At 37.9% G+C, this 19840-nt stretch overlaps 1 protein-coding gene across 2 annotated transcripts in view; it reads right to left on the bottom strand.

Annotated features, from left to right (window-relative positions):
- Positions 1-19840, bottom strand: part of URI1 (URI1 prefoldin like chaperone) — a 41037-nt gene that overhangs the window by 13673 nt on the left and 7524 nt on the right. For both annotated transcript variants that reach the window (XM_058813473.1, XM_058813472.1), the window contains 3 exons: positions 15927-15961; positions 11897-11975; positions 9399-9534 (listed from right to left, as the gene is read on the bottom strand). In XM_058813473.1, the coding sequence (XP_058669456.1) occupies positions 9399-9534; positions 11897-11975; positions 15927-15961 (250 nt within the window). The remainder of the gene's footprint in view (positions 1-9398; positions 9535-11896; positions 11976-15926; positions 15962-19840) is intronic.

Genomic DNA, 19840 nt, shown 5'->3' on the forward strand with positions numbered 1-19840 from the left:
AGTGAAATATGCTCATGCCCTAATAACTGTACTTTCAACACCCAGCAGAAGGCAGACAGCTCTTCTGTCTGGGCAACTACGCTTCACTGCAATTTTGCAAACCTACTTTAACAACTACCCAGTTCTCAGACATTAGTTCATTTGAGACATTGCTTTCTATATCCCCTTGTGCCAATTAAATAATGAACCCTTTCAACAGCAATTTATAAAATATTAAAAACTTAAGTTTCACTTTTACCTTAAAGTTATCATAAAAAACAAACTAATTTGCAAAAGAAGAAGGTCATAACCGCCTGAAAAGGAAACACAGCTTTGCTAAGACTTAAGAATTGGGGGAAAGAGGGCACAATTAAAGCCTTATACTAATAATATTAATAGACTTGCACTCTTTGTTCAACTCAAAACTAATACAAATGCAAATTTTCAGGAGGGAAGACTTACTACATAAATTAGTTTCAACTGAGGATCTCTAAGACCTTGCACCTACTGGTCCTATATACCCTGAAGGAGCTAAAAGCCTTAGTGAAGAAGTAAGCTGATTTTCTATTTTAAAATTCCTTTCTGGAATCATTAAAGCAATACAGAAGAAGATGTCTCATACAATAGTACGAAGGAGGCAAAGAGATCATCTCTAACACAGGGTCATCAAAGTCACACTCAAAGAAACTTTTTTAAGCTAGCTCCTGCCTCAGCACAGCTTCTCCCCATTAATGATACTCACATGAACACCAGCACTGCAGCACATGAAATACCTCCTACACCCTAATTATTTATTTTCACAGTATACAAGTATAGCAGAGCACCCTGCTCTTCCCATTCTACAGAAGACAACCACAAAATATTCCAGCTTAAAAAACTATTTTCAGAGTATTTCTACATATTTTTACTCTTAACTCTCCTTTTGCCTGTTAATTTTAGTATTTAATTAAGTATCTTGCTGGTCTTGGGGCTAATCCTAGAAAGTTTTAAGTACATACACAGCTACTCCTCCCCATACAGTTTTCTGGCAATGTATACAGTTGTAAATGTTTCAGAGATTGCATTTCTTACAATGATAGGCCTTTCAGATAAGGATGTGTAAGAATATAATAATAACCATAAAATTATTACAAAATGCATCTAATCATGACAAAATGAGTTTGTACTTGTACTTAAAAATTAAACCTACTAATTGACTCACTTCTACAAACAGGTTCTTATCCCTCCTCCCCTCCACACACATAGGAGAGGGAATTATGCATGAAACAGTCAAGACAAAACACAACTACCACCAAGTGTGTGAGATTACTCTCACAGTTTTATAATATTTAGTATTGTACGCTTTTTTCCCTGTTGATATTTCACACTGTCTCAAATACAATTGCTTAAAAATGTATTACTTGCAGTAAATAGTTTAGAAAGAAATTTATGTATTTTGGAAAAGGCTACTCAAGCAAAGTCCATCCTTTCCCACAAGGAACACTAAGACAAAGCTCAGACTTTTAGGGTATTTCAAAAGCATTAGCCTTTAAACCACACAGCAAGCTATGTGTCAAATGTGCAGTCATTCTCCATTCCTCAGGCTGTTTGTAAGAAATAGCTTAAGATTCTTCTCTGAAAAAAAGCCATGGATTTGCATTGCCTCCTACATGAAATATTATTTCCAAAAAAAGTATGAGATGTCTGGAGCAGTGCCAAGACAGACCCAGTAGAGGACACAGCTCCTTCCATGTGCAGTCGGGGTCCTGCTCCCCTTACATGACTCCATCCTACACCAGATAGAGCAGCTATTAGTGCTAGTTAATTCACATCAACATCACCCACAGCTTTTTTGGTGTCTAACACACCTTCCACAGTCCAAATAACAGAGAGGCAGTGCTAGCTTTTCTACAAAATGCTCCCATCCATGCCTTCAGCTCTTGAACCTATTCTCAGTATACATAAGCATATACATACTTGGGACCAATTTTCCTGTGTTTTTTATCTCGCATTCATAGTAAACATGATGCCCAGCTGTTTCTTCACCACCACAAGTGTCTCACTCCCTGCCTGCATGTCTGAATATTGCTCAGCAGCCATCCAGGAGCACCAGGCTGTGATGCTGCTTCCCAGACGGGTGCACGCTGCCTGGCTCCGTTAGGTGAGGACACCGAGCAGTTACACAGTATTTTATTTTAAAATGCTGTACAAGCATTAACTAATCTGCCCAGTGCCCTGCGAGGGAGGTGAGTATAACTCTCTCCCATTTCACAGATGAAGAAACAGACAGTTTAAGCGATCTGCCCCAGGCCACACAGCACACAGAGGACAGCTGGGATTGCCTTGATGCTCCGGGCCCGCGTCCCCAGCCAGGCTGCTGGGCTGCTCACACCTCCCCTGCCACAGGAAAAACAAGGCTCCTGCCTGGCCAAAGCACAAACCTGCCCTTGGCCAGGCCCTCAGCAAACAAGGGGTCTCCTGGAAAAAGGCTCATGCACCTAACTGCAGGGCAAGCTCAGGGACTCGTGTTTTGAACTTGCCACGGCACACTCTAAAAGCCTCCAACAGAATTCACTGAATTTTGAAATATGAAATAGCAAGGAACAAGTCACTACAAACTACAGGGGTTTTTATTAATTGAGACCCCCAATAAAATACTGGTAGAATAAGAGAGGTTCCACAGTCTCCTCCTCTTACTACCCCGTGGTTTAAGCTTCTTAGAGGCTTTTAAGACGGATTGAACCAGAGGCTGTTGTCCAACTTTGTCACATCCAATAATCTCAGCAAAGTCTGACATGGCTTTCAGGTGAACCCATGTAGTTCCTATTTACATGTCTCAGCTAAACCACTTGGAAAGATAGTTCAGTTCCATAACCCCCCAGAGCCTCTAGGACTGTTCTCCTGGACGACCAAAAGAAAAAGGTATTGAAACCAGAAATCATGATAAGTAGATTTCCTCTGCAGAGCAGCCTTTCATATTTACAGGCAGCAAGATTTCTTTACATTTAGATCATTCTTTCCCAGCTCCTTTATTAGTCTGAAAGGACTTGACTGGATTTCCTTATACCATGATCAGTCATTTTTAAGAAGCAGCCCTCTGCTTGCTACAAATTCACTGGTAGAGGAAAAAAAATAATTGGGGAACACATTTCATATTGCTGAAATGAAGTCCAGCGAAGCCAGATTTTACACGACATGACAATGCACTAATGCCAAACTGACACAAATTCTCATCTATGCATTTTGGCTTTAATGGGTTAATTAGCTTGGCTGGATACAAATTTTAATTATCTGAGTTTGACATTAATGTCCTTGGAGTGTTGTCTATAAGGATTTGGGGAATCATAGACATTATTTTAGTTACTTCTGGAAACTGTGTGTTACACTGGGATTTAAATAGTAAGAACAGACAAGAATAGTGAGAACAGGTTGATCTATTTTGAAAAGTCAGATTTTATGAAACAGGACAAACTGAAACAAAGCTGAAGCCTAATGTACCTGGTCTTCAGGGGAGTCTCATGGATATAACACAGGAAATAATCTCCTTTGAGGATAGGTGACAGGACAGAAATTTTAGATTAGGTGTAACAAAGAATTCTGTATGCAACTGAGATTTAGAGTAAAGACCTTCTTGGTGCCTAACAGTTTCACATGCAGAAGATAACCAGTCTCAAACACAGTTATTTATACACAGAGTGTTGATACAGGCCAGGAACAACCACCTACCTCAGTTACTGACAGTGGCTCAGTTCCTCCAGTGAGAGAAGCAGGAGGTACAACCTGAAGGCAGAACCTCAGTAGTTTGTAATCTCACCATGGAAATTATGCATCTTTTAAGTGCATTATTTTCTTAGTTTATAGGGTCTACATAAGTAGATCAATCACCTGAGGATTTTTTAATATATTTTCAATAAATATATATTTAATCAGCAACAGAATTTTTCTGTAGCCAATATTTTTCCAGCAAACTATCACAGGTTACTTGAAACAAGTAAGAAAAAGAAAGTAGTATCTAATACAAGCTTTTCAAAACACCCTTCTCTGTTCTTCTATTCTTTTCTGTTCATTTTTCTAGAAATGGATTTAAGAGTGAAAAGAGAATCCTGATGACTTTTTGTATATATGGATTTAAGCTCTCTTTTTGCTTGCAACAAGACATGTAAATGCATTCCTTATAAAAGCAATTGCACCAGTTCTTTAAAATGCAATCCAACCCTTTGTGCAGCAGCTTTTCACCCTTTAAAGACAATCTTCATTCTGTTTTCCATGTTCCCTTGGTACCAAAACCAAAGTCATTTGGATTTTCTTCTGTAAAAATTTGTACAGGCAATTTGGCTTTAGGAACACTAAGTAAATGCAATGCATTTCTCTTTTAGGTTCACACACCTATGTAATTGCTAGAATTATCTGAAGACATTTAAATTCCTCCTAAATGAAGGAGGGTGGCATTCAGACAACTCCTCTGTTGCCCAGTAAGAATCATAAAAAAGGTAAGGGCTTATTTGAATCACAGTATGGAACTTACAGAAAGGAGTCTATTCTCCTTACTTTGTTCCAGTGTGTTCTGGTTAAAATACCCAGACTGTGGTCCTGTGAGAAGCCAAACACCTCCAGGGAACTGCAGAGCAAATTTAGAGCACTTAGCACTGCATCGAATCAGCTCCTAACTTAACAAGGGTAAGGAAGGAACTGAGGGAGGTTATCAAACTAAGAAGTGATAATCGCAAAAAATTGTAAAAAAAAAAAGTTTAAAAGCACAGTGGAACAGAATTCTCTGCTGTGCAAAAAAAGAGCAGAAAAATGCATTTTTTTTAATATAGAAAAGCAAAAGCTGAATCTCTTTGTAGCACTGCCTGTACTTTTTGTTCTCAACCCCAAAAACTGTGAGTAGATGAGTTAGTGTTACATTATTTAGAATATCAGGGAAGATATTTTTACCCTTGGATAAAACATTAAAACCTCTAAAGGCTTCACTCATTCACAGATGGGAAATGGAAAGCCTTCCTATCATGTGTTCTGGAGACAAAACCTTTTTTTCTGGAAATGCTGATAAGGAACAAATTCAAACTGGTCCTCATCCACCCGGATCATCTCATTAAAACAATGGTATCTTTTAAACCCTGTATCCTGAGCTATCGGTCAATTTTGATTGACACAAATATTTGTATTAGGGGTTACACACTGCAATTTACAATTGGGGACTATCACAATACTGTATGTTAATGTAATCAGTATTTTCATTTCATGAATTCATTTGCAGCATGACACTGCAAGGGTATTCTTACATATACTGAAGACACAATTGCTAAGTAGTTCAACAATTCTCCTTTAAGTGGGATTTTTTTTTTATCTGATAAATTTTTAACACAATAAAACCACTCCTAGTTCTGTGTGCATGCTTTAATTTCCCACCTTTTAAAATGTTTAGACACTTGGAATACCTAGCATACTGAATTAATCCACAAATATTTACAAGAAAAATCTATTTAATTTCTTTCTATAGTAACTACCACAGGGACTATTGTAATGAAAAATTTCCCATCTTAAAGAATTAATGTGATTACTGATATAGAGAAGAAATGTAATTTATATCATCACAAACACGTAAAAGATATAATCCCATATTCACAAAAAGAATCTTTATTCCCTCTTTGAATTCTAAGACAATACAGTCTTGCCTTGAGGAGAACAGAAATATTATGAAGTACCTTAAGCAAGATAATTGTAGGAGAAAAAAGTACAATTGCATTATTGTTGTGCTAAACTGTGACATACTTAAAAAGCTAATTTCTTTTATTTTAATGGAATTTGGTGTGCATATCCTTTAATCTACTTCACTATTTCTTCACATTTTTACACACAAACACATGTGTGAAGTGTTTCCCATTATCTGTATTACCTGGTTTAATGAACTGCAATGAATTTAAAACAATTAAAAACATACTTGGCAATTCTATAAACTTCACTCTATTTATTAACTATTTTGGAACTAACTAAATACCTAGAATGTCACAAAAATGCACAGCAAATTAAAGACCTACTGCAACTCAAATATTATTCAAGAAGACACGATCAATATTTGATGAAAAAGTAACATTTGACATGAGTGACTGTCCCAAATTTTACCAAATACATTTCAACCAATCACAGTGCTGAACAATTTGCATCTATATCAAAAGCTAAGCAAACAGAAATGTATCCCCAAAATAGGACTTTCTACAGCTATGTCAGTAAAGTGCATTTAAAATTCAGTACAGTCACCCTTCAATTATTCCTTTCAATTAAATAAATTTTAACCAAGAAATTAATCTACTGTGGCTGGGCATTTCTCTATTCCACAGAAGCAAACATTTTTTCACTCATTCTCTTTTAAAAAGGAAATTTAACAAAACTACTAAGGCAAAAAGGATGACCTAATTAGTACTAAGTAATATTTAAAGCTTTTATATATAGTACACTCTTACTGCTACCCCTAACTTCCAAGGCTTTATCCTCACTGATTTTGTTTGATTTATCTGGCACTACTGCTGCTTAAGCATGCAAATTCACATCCTCCATTCTTGTGTGCACCCAACATGCACAGAAGGAGTCAAACTGTAAAGAAAATGTCCTGTGAGCTTTGATTCAATTACCTGTAACACACTGGGGGGCTCCAAGGCCAGCAGGGACAGCCCTGGTGACCAGAGGTCTCCAACACACAGACCCACACTTGAGCCAAAGGCTAGCAGGAAAATTCCCCAGAACCAGCAAGGGAGAACACCCAAAACTGTTTTAGGAATCTCTTACCCCTTTCTGCCTGACAGTCAGTCCCCCCAGACAGCCTGAACCCTGAGCAGATGCTCTCCCACTCCTCACCATTCAGCAGAGTGGGACACAAGAGACACAACGAGCAATGAAAATGTCCTTTATTTATTTCCTTACAGTCCTACCTCCTGCTAAAGCACTGAATTACTAGGGTTGTACTAATTAAGTTTGTTTCAGTTACCTGAACAGATCTGACCAGCTAGTTATGAAAAAAACACCCATCTAAATTAAACAGAGTAATATCGGATAAAAAAATGTAGGTCACTGAAGAAACAAACCATCAACAAATATAGCCAGGTTTATTTCAGCATGAGCCTCTCTTTGCTCTCTGTTCAGCCCCCAATTCCTATATATCAAAGCCTTTAAGTACACACTGGCCTTAAACACATGCTTAAAAAAGCTTTGCCCTGTCAGGACCTTGCCTGGCACGCAGGACATTGGGGCTGCTGGCAGTGTAATCCCCGGCAGTGAGCCTGCCCTCCTTTTCCAGTGTGTGACCTACTCTTGGAATTTACATCCAAAACAAAAAGATTATGTACAAAAATCAAATCCCATTGTGTCAATGTGATGATAATGCCCAATACACAGCACCCTGTAAACTATGCTCCCAAAATGCCACTAAAAACAGAAGTCACACCTGTGAAAGTAACTGCAGTGCAATAAACACACAAAAGACACTTTAAACTAATACTTGCCAAAAATCAGTCTTGCAAATTTGTGCCACAAGCAGCCAATTCATATTACATAGCAATGGCCTACAGATCTTTCACATACATAACTTTTCTCCTTAGAACAAACTAATAAAATCTCTAATATTCTCTAAGTTGCATTCATTTAGCATGAAAATGGTTTAAAGTGTTTAAGTCAGTTGTATTTTTTAAGGGACAAAAGGGTATCTAGGAAAGAAGTAACCCTTTTTCAGAAGCATATGTACTAATATGTTTTTTACCATCTAAAACTGAGAACAGTCCTTAAAAAAAAGTTTTTAGTTAATACCAGTGTTTTGGAGCCTCCCACTGGCAGCCATCACACAGCTGAAGTGAACTATCAGCTGAACAGAGGGCTTATATCCAGCATCAATGACTATTTTGCTTTGAAAGAAATTAGTATTTCTGAGTTTGTATTTTAAATGCAATTTAAAAGATCATAAAGGAAAGAATCCAGTATTTATTGTGTGTCTCCCAGCAGACTACTTAATGTTCAAACACTTACTATGCAAAGGTCAAATGATTTCACTGAATGTAAAGGTGACAAAAGTATTCTGCAGCACTGAAAAAAATAGCAGATGATCAAAGAAAAAGATCTGGACCTGAGATCTCACAAGAGTCACAATAAATAATGTAGATTCAGTTCAGTAAGAAAGAAAATTGCAAAGTTGTGTCAGGAGAACCAGCTTAAGAAAGATAATAGGTAAAATACAAATTACATACTTTTGGCAATGCTCTTCATAAAGGAGTATCTTAAAGTAATACAGCGAATGAATTTTTATAAAAAAATCCTCAAGTCTTTTTACATTAATACTACCTGCACAGAATTGGAAAAGAAAGCTTATTCAGATGGGGAACCTCTAGGGTATTCTGCTGCAAGCAGCAACATGGATAGCTGCACTCAAACAAAAATTCAGTGTAAATAGTTGTGATATACACAGGAAAAAGCTGAAGTGAGCACCCACTGAGGAATGGGAGGTACATAGGTAAACCAGTATGAAAAAATCAACTCAAATACTTGTCTGAAGCAAACAACAAAGGCTAATAGGCACCTTTTTATTTTCTATTTTGTTGTGGTTTTTCTTCCTTGCCATTTACATCAAATATTTTAGGTTCTCCTCCTTTCTACCATAAAGAAGCTCCAAAGTGCACCATGCACAGCTCTTGCTCTGGTCCTGGCTCTTCAAAGCCAAGATCTCAGCAGCAGCTACAAAGAGGTGGACACCAGCCCAGGCATTGCCTATCTGCCCCCGTGGTGTGTGGGTTTCTATGCAGTTGAACTTGGTGGTGATCAACTGCACTGGACCTGGGGAGATCCAGGAGATCACACCAGAGGAACATCAAGGGCAGGAGGCAGAAATGCAGCTGAGCAGCAAGTATAAAAACCAACAAGCAGGAGCAAAGTATGTGCAGAGACAGGGACAAAAATGGAAAACCAAATGGCCAAAAAAAATTTCAAACCCATAAAAACAAACAAACAAACAAACAAACAAACAAACAAAAGCCAAAAAAAAACCCAAAAAGAAAACCAAAAACCCAAACAAACAAAAACAGCCCAACAACAACCAAAACACAGGAGACAAGGCAGTAAACAAATAAGAAACAAGACAAGGGAACAAAATATAAGGAATGAGGTAACCAAGAGCAAAAGCACAAGGCAGTGGCTACTTCTCCTCTTTGCTACATCAAAAAAAAGTGAAAGGGGGTTTTTAGTTAGGTTTCTTTTCCTAATTAGACATATCCAATCATGTCTCAAGCAAGGATGGAAGATAAGGTGCTAAGCTAATATTACACCTGAATGGGACTTCTGTTTGTGAGCTCACTAAAAAAAAAAAAAAAAAAAGAGTACAGCCTAGATATCACTAATTTTATATATTAATACAAGGTACATAATTTTAACCATTAAATTATGTTCAGAAACATACATACGTTTTTTCCTGTGCTCAACCAGCTCAATAGCCTGCTTTGCTGAGCATTTGGAAAACCAGTTGTCCCCCAGCAGAACAGTGATTTCATTGGTGTGGACAAGCTTTCCTGGCATGAAGGCAAGAGGACCAAAAGGTACCTGTCAAAGACATAGACATTACCAATGAAAATAAAACTTAGCAAGTCATACATGTCTTAAATTTTTTAAAAAATAAACCACAGATTTTATAAAAATACTAATTCCATAGCAGCTATTCAGTGAATAACCCATCATAAATACTCAAATTATCAGAGCCATTTGAATTTTGTACTGTACTTACAAAATCTGAAAACTTGAATTTCACCAGACAACTTGTTTTGTGACACAGAACTATAGTACAGCTGAATGCTCACTTGCAAAACAAATTCACTTCATCTGAACATACAAACCTTGATAATACAAATTATTTGAGTTATATGCAGACTGCATCCATTTCCTAATAAAAGCCAGATTAGCTTTGCTAAATTATTTTGAAATATTTCAAAATAATTTAGCAATTATTTTTTTAAATAATCACTAAATTATTTTGAAATATTTACTAATATTTTTTGAAATAAATAGGTATGATCAACTCAAAGATGAGCTGCTTTTCTCAGAATCTGTTTTGCTAATACTAAGTACCCAGAAATTCCAGTGTAAGACATTGGGGCTCCCAGCAGGACCACAGAATGTTTAATCTCTGCTGGGTCATTCACCAGGCTGCAAACCTCAACCTCCCAGGGACGCTCCACAAGCAACCCTCACCCTCTAACTGCTCTCCAGGCTAAGGACAACAGATAAAAGCAGGACACTTCAGGCAGGAGGACACAGGTGACAATCACATTTTAGAACTTAACATCTGCTTCCTACAATGTGAATCCCCCATTTTAACAAGCATTGCAACATCCAGGACACTGGGTTTATGATTTAAGACATCTTCTACTGCCTAAATTTTACAGGCAGTGCTTGGGCAAGTCCTCTGGGTGAGGAGGAGCCTTGGCCACCCCTACCCCTGTCCCCTGACCCTGCCCTGGCATTGTGACCCCAGGCCCACTGCCTGGCTGCCTCTGGGCTTCAATCGTAAAGAAATTCAGAAACTTAAATCAAATTACATCTAAAATGGAGGTGGCATAAAGTCCACATCCACATCAAGCCTCTCTCTTTTTAGGGTAAAAAGAGATCTATGTCAGATGGTTTTATCAGCTCCCTCTACTTTATTCCTTCCTCCTCAGTTCCTCAGCACAGCCACTTGCTTTCTCATTGTGTTTGTGCTGAAGCAGAGCACTTGGCCTACTGGATCTGTCTCCCTGGAAAGCAATCTTCCCTCTCTTCCATGTCCCAGTGCTGGAAACAGCTCTCCAGCAGGCAGGACCCTGACTCTAAGACTGTGCACAATGTGCTTTTCATACACGTGTGCCCTCCCTGACTTGGTTTTAAAGTAGCAGACTGCATGAGCTGCCTGTTCACTCTTCCCCCAAAATGATGAAAGCAAAATTAAGCAAAATTAAAAGCATATGAAAATATTTGGCTAACAGGATAGGAACTGTTTCTATACATTTAAAGTAACAGATGTGAGTTAACATTGCTGCTTCAACTAAGCATAAGCACTATCTAGCTTTCTTTAAAAACAGAGTTTCTATGCTTTGAAACAACACAATCTTTATGTCTTACATCATGTGGCCACACATACACACATGAGAAATGGACTCTACACAAAAACCAGAGCTGTATCACCAGCACAGCAATGGGAAACCCTCCCTTTTCCCACATGGTGAAATGTACTCCAAATTGTCTGACTAAAAACCCAACTCTGTATCTAAGCCAGGCTCCCAAGGAAGACAGCAGTCAGGCACTGAGTGCTGAAATCAGCCACTCAGTTATGTGCAGTACAACTTCCCTGGCTTCAAGGATGTATCTTGAGTTGAACCTGAGAAAGGAAGAGGAAAAAAAGAGAAAGAGAAGCCAATTTGTTCAAAATTTTAGTGAGTGCAAGCCATCAGGGCAAATTTTACGCAGGGAACTGTGCAGTTGTTAGGGAAGATTCAGAGCACCAGAAAAGATCGCTATGTCAATGGGAAGATTGGTGGAACAAAAATTAGCAGCACCTTTTTATGTAAAAATCAATGTTCTAGGGTTTATTTCCATGAATCAGGAAATACTACAGCCACTTGCTTCTCAGGAAATGACTAAGTACCATAATTCAGTCATAATTATCGTTTTCTGTACAATAGATTTACATATCAAACATGTCAGGTTTTGTGTTAAGCATTTATGTCATCAGCTTTCAGTTGTCAGTAACACTGTAATTTATAATGGATTTCAAAGAAAAGAGAAAGAAACAAAAGCAAAGGTTTAACTATTATCATAACAAATGTAACATTATTAAGTACTGCAACCTGACTAACACCTCACCGCCAGTGCAGGCAGCCCAGGTTTAACAGTTTTAGCCCATTTTCCTGTGTGACCTCTGCCATGTACATACCATGACATCGTAGGACAACTTGTCAGGCAATGTCTGCAGTCGCTCCTGAAGAGCCTCATAATCACTCTCCACCTTCTTCCTGTTGACAAATTCAAGTTGGTTCAATTTCACAGCTAAAGAGTTAATGGTTTTCTGCTACTAAATCAAAAAACAACAAAACTACAGAAAAATGAACTGTTTTACTCTAACACATACAGCTGACAGATTAATAACTCATTTCTAAAAGACATGGGATGACAAACATAATAGCTAGATGATTTTCTAATAATGTGTATTAAGATAGGTAAATGATTATTTTAGATTGTGCATGTCTTGTTCAGAATTAGAATTTTTCATGGTGCAAAGAAGCAGTTCTTTCACTTGGATTTGGAGTATCTCACTCCATGCTCAAGCCCAAGTTATAACACCACCAATGTTTAGAAAAAGAACTGAAAATCCAGTTTATGCTTTTTAAGAGGCAAATTCTTCAAATTATCATTTGTAATACAGAGCTCATACACTGACCTCGGTTTGAGCTGACATAAATGACCAAAATTTTAATTAATTCTGATTTTCCCATTAACTTTGTATTCCTATCAAGAGTCAAGACTCCTGAAAGATGGCTCAACCACCAGGATTCTGTCACATCTTCAAGCATCCCTTCTGATACTTCTCCACCTAAACTGTAAATAAGGCTCATGCTACATGTTGCTACCCAGGAGAGAAATAGTTTGGTGAACTGGGACAAGGAATTCATTCCCAAGGCAGACACCTGGCTTTCCACAGGACTTGCAACAAACAGTGTTTCAGTGGCTGCAGGGATTTTACTGTGTGCAAAGGCAACTACGCTCCCTCTAAAAAAGCCTTTTTTTGTAAATGCATTCTTAAGTACTTAAATTTGTCCGAAAAAGTCTTTTAATGGACCCCTGCCATTCTAAAGATGGTCAGAAATCAGCTCCTCCATGAAGTAGCTGGCATATAAATGTCAGCTTTGATGATATTGTTTACTTGTACTTCAAAACAATAAACATATATATGGTAGTAAACTCTGCAATAAAAGGCAACTGAAAGCACAGAGCAGCACACTTAACAATGCTGACCCAAGATGCAAACTACAGGTTTTCTGAGGATGATTCAGGAAAGCAATCTATAAATGTGCTGAAAAACGAATGTCATAGTTGATAACACAACTCTCAAAATATTACTATTGATTTTCTTAGATTCATAAGCAGAGTGAAATCTTTTTCAGCATTCATTTTGAAAAATTATCTGATACTCTTATGTTTGAGTCATTTGCTTCACAGTTGAACTCTGGTGTAACCACCCTACTTTATACCTATTTTAAGTTGTTGAACTCATCCTGAAAAAAAGAATTTAGGTTTTTATGCCACTTGGACATTAAAACCATATTCCACAGAACTGATTTACAAAAGATGCTTGCTTCTGCTTTGCTCTGACAGCAGATTTCTCCCAGACATTTTAGGCAAGTCTTTCTGTCCCTTGCCCACATAAGAGTGAAAACATAATTCACTTCCTTCAAAGAAGGACAAACTCATCAATCTTAGCAAAATGCACTGAGATGTTTTGGGGGAGGAAGGAATAGAATGAAAACTTGGTGTCAACAATAACAATCAATTACTTAATGCTATTTACAGAACCCAGCCTTCGCCTCAGGAGAACTGGATTTGAGAAATGGACTCCAAGCAGCCACTGAAAAACCAGGCCTGGCACATGTCTCAAGTGCAGGAGAAGACTCCGTGGGAAGAGCCTGGCATGAAAATCCCCCCCTCACAGCAGGATTAAACATTTCCATCATTTCATGGCTGAAAGTCACTCAACATTTCTTCATTAACCTGAAAAGAAGACACTAAGGTCTGACTGCTGCATGTAACTGAATAATCTGATCAGGGCCAGGAGAAATCACTTGCCACAGAAGCTGTGCTACTATAGAAGCAAAGCATCCTGCTTTTTGTACTGGGACAGCTGCCCTTTGCTGAGCAAACCTCCACCATGGCCATCCCTAAGAGTGGGGTCACATCCCGAACTGGGCCATGCAGATAAAGGAAATTTAAATTGATCATTTTAAATAATTGGCCTCAAACAGCATTACTTAAGGAAGGAAGCTCTCTCTTCATGTATGGCTGATGCTTTCACAAGCACTGGGGTGTGCCAGTGCTACAACAAGCAACGAAGAACCAAAGGGAAGAGGGAGGAGGAATACTGGGACTCCAGCTCTGAACATGTCCCTGGAAGGGGAAATGCATGTCTAGCTACTAATCCCACACCCAACCCATTACTGGATTCATGGCTTTAGAAATATACTTCAAAAAGTGCACTGAAAAATGGAAAAGAAAATAATTTAATGGAAATATACTGAAGCTGAGCATTTAAAGACCCTATTTTTATTCACCCAATTCTATTCAACATCCTTCTGTGTCACTGACCACTTAAAAGGTCTTACATGAGCAAATTATTCAGTTGAAACAAAAGCACTCAGCTCTTGCACAACCAAGATCTAAATAAGAGTACTAAATTTTAATTTTTTTAATGAAATAAAGATTGTATGGATGCTATACAAACTGCTTTTCTATATAAAATAAATCAGTAAGTTATTTTTTTCATTAGAGGTTCTGTGGCCAAAACCCCCAAGTTCATGGGGTCATTGCCAGAGTTTGCACAAAAGCAAGCACAGGAGCAAATCCTTCTTCCAACACCAACACTCCCAGGCCACTCCACAAACCTCAGCCCTTGTAAAAAGGAAAGGAATTGTCACAATTTTCCAAATGCTCAAAAATCTGTTCAAATTTTGCAGCTTTCTGTCAATAGTTTATTTCTGAAAAGCCCTGTCTGAGTGGAAGAATGCACATGCAGAATTTCACATGGGAGCCAGTAGGCACAGACACTGCAAAGCTCCTGAGAAACTGCTGGAGATATTCTGCCTGCCTTCACCACAGCAGCACCAGTAGGCACTTCAATATTTCCCTTATTGAAAATTAATGCAGCCTCTGAATTTTAAACATAAATGAAACATATTAGTTTTAGATTATTTTTGCGAGCCAATAGTCAGAATTTAATATGATGATGTGTATAGATTGCCTTGATTTTTTTCCTCTTATCCAGCGCTTGCAGCCTATGTGCATTTAAACTAAAAACATTTGATACACACTAAATATAAATTATTTGCTTGGAGATCTTTCAGGCATGAAGAAAAAGCCTCTTAAAATAAATTTAAAATATTATATGCTTGATGGTGTATAACCAAAGGTTTAATCTCACCACTAAAGGGGCAGTTGCTGTGATTCTGCAATAACCCTGCAGACAATAATCAAGACAGCTCCTGTTGTTCTCTCAGTAAAATCATGGTAAACACAGCATGGATATATTGTAATTTGATATCTGTAAGATCAACTGTTATATCTCACAGTAACTCATAATATAAGATTTCATTCACCATTAAATGTACATTTTCCTCAGATGCCATACAAAACTATTATTTACTAGGTATGTTTTCTATTAACCATAGATTGCCAACAGAGAAAAAATGCCCAGAGATAATTTTTTTAATATAAGAAAGCATTTATTTAAAGTATTAAAAATGAAGATTTAGCATGTACTTTGCTTTTGGGAAGGGGTATCAGCAAAACATTACTTTCCACATTGTTTCAGCACACAGAGGGGAGCAAGTGGAATTTCCTTACTTGCTCCATAGTTAGAAAACAACAATAATTCTACCCTGGGAGCACCTTGTCACCATTCAAGCAGATTAAGCATTCATCCAACAAGGTTACTTGGGCAAAAGTGACAGATGAGATAGGTTTTTAAGGCAGAAGTATAAACACTGAGGCTCACTGTATTTGTAATTTAATTGTATCAGTGAGAAATAAATATATTTTAAGGAGAGCACATTGCAACAATTCTGAGCTATCACTAACTCTAATCCCCAAAACATGCTAGCAGGATTTGACTCCCATCAGAATAAACAGCAATACTTTACTCAAACATAACTAGGTTAGTCATCAGTATTTTAGACATGTAGACTTTTTTTACTTACCAGTGCTGGATTTTTTCTTGGCAGCCAGTGACCACCTGTCATTAAAACAGATAACTACTCATGAAAAAACAAAGCTAAGCACACAGCTGCAATGTCAATGCATCAGAAACTAGAACAGGAGCTTTACAGATTTGGTGTTGCCTCCATCCACATTTTTATTTGTCAGGGCAAAGGCGTGTGAATGGTCGTTCTTAAGCAGCACACTTTATCACAGGCTAATGCAGAGTGATAACCACAGGAAAAAATCACAGCTTTTCACTTCTTATTTCGGTACAATACCTGCTCCATAACTATTAGGTGACACAGGATGTGAGATAAGTGGCAGTTTGTGCAGTCTGCCGATCTATTTTCAGTGTTACGTTTGCAGAATAAGAAAACAACATAAATTATAACAAGACATCAATGTAACTCCCATACTCAGTCATTAAAAAGCAGAACAAATGAATCTCACAGCACCAAAAACATTTTTTCTCTATCAGTACATCAACAAATGTCTCCACTGGCCACTTTAACTTGAAAAAGCCCAAATTAACTTTGTCCTGTGTAAATACATAGGTATTTGACACCATGATGGGCTGCTGGCATCTTTTCTTTCTGGGTGTCAAAAAAGGTATTTCACTTAATCCCTTATGCCACAGGCTTTCCCAAGAGATCCAAAAGAATTTACAAAATAAAGCTCTTCACAAAATAAAGGCCTTAATTACCACTGTTAAAATTAAACACTTTTATCTTTTTTAACTGCAATTTTTTAGAGTATATATAGCAAACAGGCAGGATACTGAAACCTGTGACCTTCTCTGCCACAATTACATGGAGATTTTGTCTTTCAAAACATATTCTGATCTCTGAATAATAGTTACCAAAAATACAACACAAACAATTTCATTCAATTATATGAAATGCAATGAAGCCATGAGGCAGTTAAATATGTCTAGACAGCTTCTCAATATAAGCATTTTCTAGATTTTTTTTTTACAAATTTCGTTTTTCCTATAGCCAAAATAATGCTAACATTCGAAAGCAATTAATGAGAAAATTTGCAGAGAAAACAATAACATACATTCAAGTACCACTGAAATCACTGGAGCAGATAATTCTTTTTTTTTTTTTCCCCAAACAACAGAATGAAAGACTTTTTTTTTTCTGTTAGCATATGTGCAGCTTTTGCTCAACAGATCTCAGACCCTGCACTTCCTACTCATGCAGGAATAAAAAAAATGGGACTACTTTGTGAGCTAATAATTCTTTAAACAGAGCAAAGTCCTTAAACGAAAAGGATCAGCTTTACATTTGTGGTTATGTTATTTCATAATCCATCAGGAAAGTCAGCCAGGTAGCTCATCCCACATAAGCCAAGTTTAAATTTATCATTTGCTTTAAACTCCTACAAATCAAATGCCTGGCAAAATATCTTCCTTAATGTGCAAGGCAACTATTTTTAAGCTTGAGAGTAAATACACAGACTTGTACAGGACATCAAGCCAGAAATCTAATTCATATTGTTAATATGAAGCCCATTTTAAGAGTAAAGTTTCTGCAGGAGACATAAATTGTCTGGTAACAAAGCCAAGGCACAGTGGAGCCCCTCACTAACAAGTTGAGGAGTCCAAGCCTATTCTATCCACATCCTTCATCCTTTCACATTTGGCAGTGAATGTGAAGTACACAACATAATTTAGCATACAAAAATGTTTATGAAATCCTTTAAGAAAGTTTCCATTTAACTGCCCCATTACAGATGGAGATGGAAAAGACAGGAAGCTTTCCATTCCCAATACATGACTTTCCATGCATGAAGTGAGCTGAAAGCACAAAAAGAAAAGCCCTGCAAACCATAAGAGCAGCATGTTCATTAACCTCTACATGATAATCCTTTCGTAGCTGCATATTAACTAGTTACATATTCATAATCATTTACATTATTTAGAGGACCTTCTATGAAAATTTCCAGGCTATATCCATTAGCCACAATGTTAAAGGTTGCAGAAGATAGTCTACTTAATGTTTCCAGGAAGCTTTTTTAATTAGTAAATATGTAAATTGGGCACATATGCTTTTTATGTTTTTAAGAAACAGTCCATCAGCAAAACAGCATAGGGGCATATGCTGTTTCCATCACCCTTTATCCCCCTTAAAAAATAAATAAAAAAGAGAAAAATCAATAACACCAATCAATTTTAATTTAATTCTTCTTTGATATAATCTCTCTTGAAGGGATACCAAAGGGTGGAACCAACAACAAACCTTTTCATTTCAGAGGCCAGCATAAAATGAGACCTTTTACAGAAGTGCTAAAATATACCACCTTAAAAATGTTGCAGGCTGCACTTCTGGAACTGAAGTCTATTAAAGAATAGAGAGAATAAATATTGAAAAACAGATGGAGATCAATTATGCATATGACCTTTATTAGGTCAGTCTCACTGTTTGGATAACAACTGGTCTTATCAAAGCAAAGAAACAAATAGATAAATATATAAACAAATCTTTGCTTTTTTGCCTTTAATCAAACACAGGAAAATCATTAGTCTATCTTCCACACATAATTTATATCCAGAGTTACAATTAAAGAATGAAAAACCCTTTTAGGGTAAATAAAATAAATGACCTGCTTGTTTATCCACTTGAGTTCAATTTACCTGGACAGCTAGTGCCACCAAATATGCTTTACTTTTAAGGCATCATAGGGAAGCAGTATCAACAAACTCTGAATTCTCCCCTTTTAGGCATAAAAATGTATGAGTTTGTGAATGCACATGGTTATCAGTGGCTTATCTGCATACTAAAATATTTATTAAACTACTCTTGCAGCAGACTTAACATTATCTAATCGTGGGTCTGGTTATTAAAACAGGATCCACTGTCAGAAAACATATTCCATAGTCTTAAAAGAAAGCAAATAGGGAAGTATCTTGTCTCCTTCCTTTTCACCAACAGCCAGTTGTTAAAATGCAGTGCTTCTCAAGCCCCTGACCCACCAGAACCACACCTGGGAGCTCCACTGCAGCCCCTGGGGACAGGGGAGGCACAAATCCCTGCTGGATTAAACCAAACCCTTGCAGCAGATGATGTGCTTGCTCTGCTCCCACTGCTACGTGCCTGAGCTATTTCTAGGGCTGCCTGTGTTGCTGCTTTTAGGGAATCCCTCGTTTGTAGGTGTCACAAGCAGAGCACGAGGATCAGCTTTAGACCTGTGCTCACGTCCCAGGTGTCCCCAGGTGTCCCCAGCTCCAGCTCAGCAGTGTGATCCCAGGGCACACTGCAGGCTAATGACTCCAAATCACCCCCAGCAGCTCCTCATCCAGCCAAGGACTTCATCAGCTGAGCAAAGACAGGGAATTCCTTCTCTCTGCAACACATCCTCCCTTCCCTATCTATTTATACACTACCTTCTCCATCATCTTGCAATCAAAGAGTTCAAAATCTCCTCCATGAATTCAAGTGAGCAGCACTTTGAAAAAGCAGTGCACTGACTCTGCAGGGTGAGTTACAACCACTGACTCTGCTCAGGGCTGGCAGGGGAAGGCAGAGCTCCTAACTCAGCAGCCACAGTCACTTCCACAGTCACTTCACAGGCTCTACAGTCACTTCCAACACTTCCCTGGCAATGAGCACAGGTGAAAAGGATGCTGCAGCGCAAAGCAGATCCTTACCTGTATGTGCCATGGGTCTCCAACCTATTCCACATCACCTCAGCAGGTTTTCACCCTCCTGTACAAGGGCACTTCCTTCCTGCACCTTATTTTTTCCTGATCTGTTACTTCTGCAGGTGCTCCCATTACTAACAGCTGAATATACTCTCTGTGGTGCTTCTGATTAACAAAGTGGTGGCACAAGGAGGTCTCTTCTTATTGAGGTACTTCTCCAAGGTGGGGGGCATGCAAGTGAATGTTTCTCCCTACTGAGCAGCTGGA

This window comes from Ammospiza caudacuta, chromosome 13 (assembly GCF_027887145.1).
Source record: "Ammospiza caudacuta isolate bAmmCau1 chromosome 13, bAmmCau1.pri, whole genome shotgun sequence".
In the NCBI taxonomy this organism is placed as follows: domain Eukaryota; kingdom Metazoa; phylum Chordata; class Aves; order Passeriformes; family Passerellidae; genus Ammospiza; species Ammospiza caudacuta.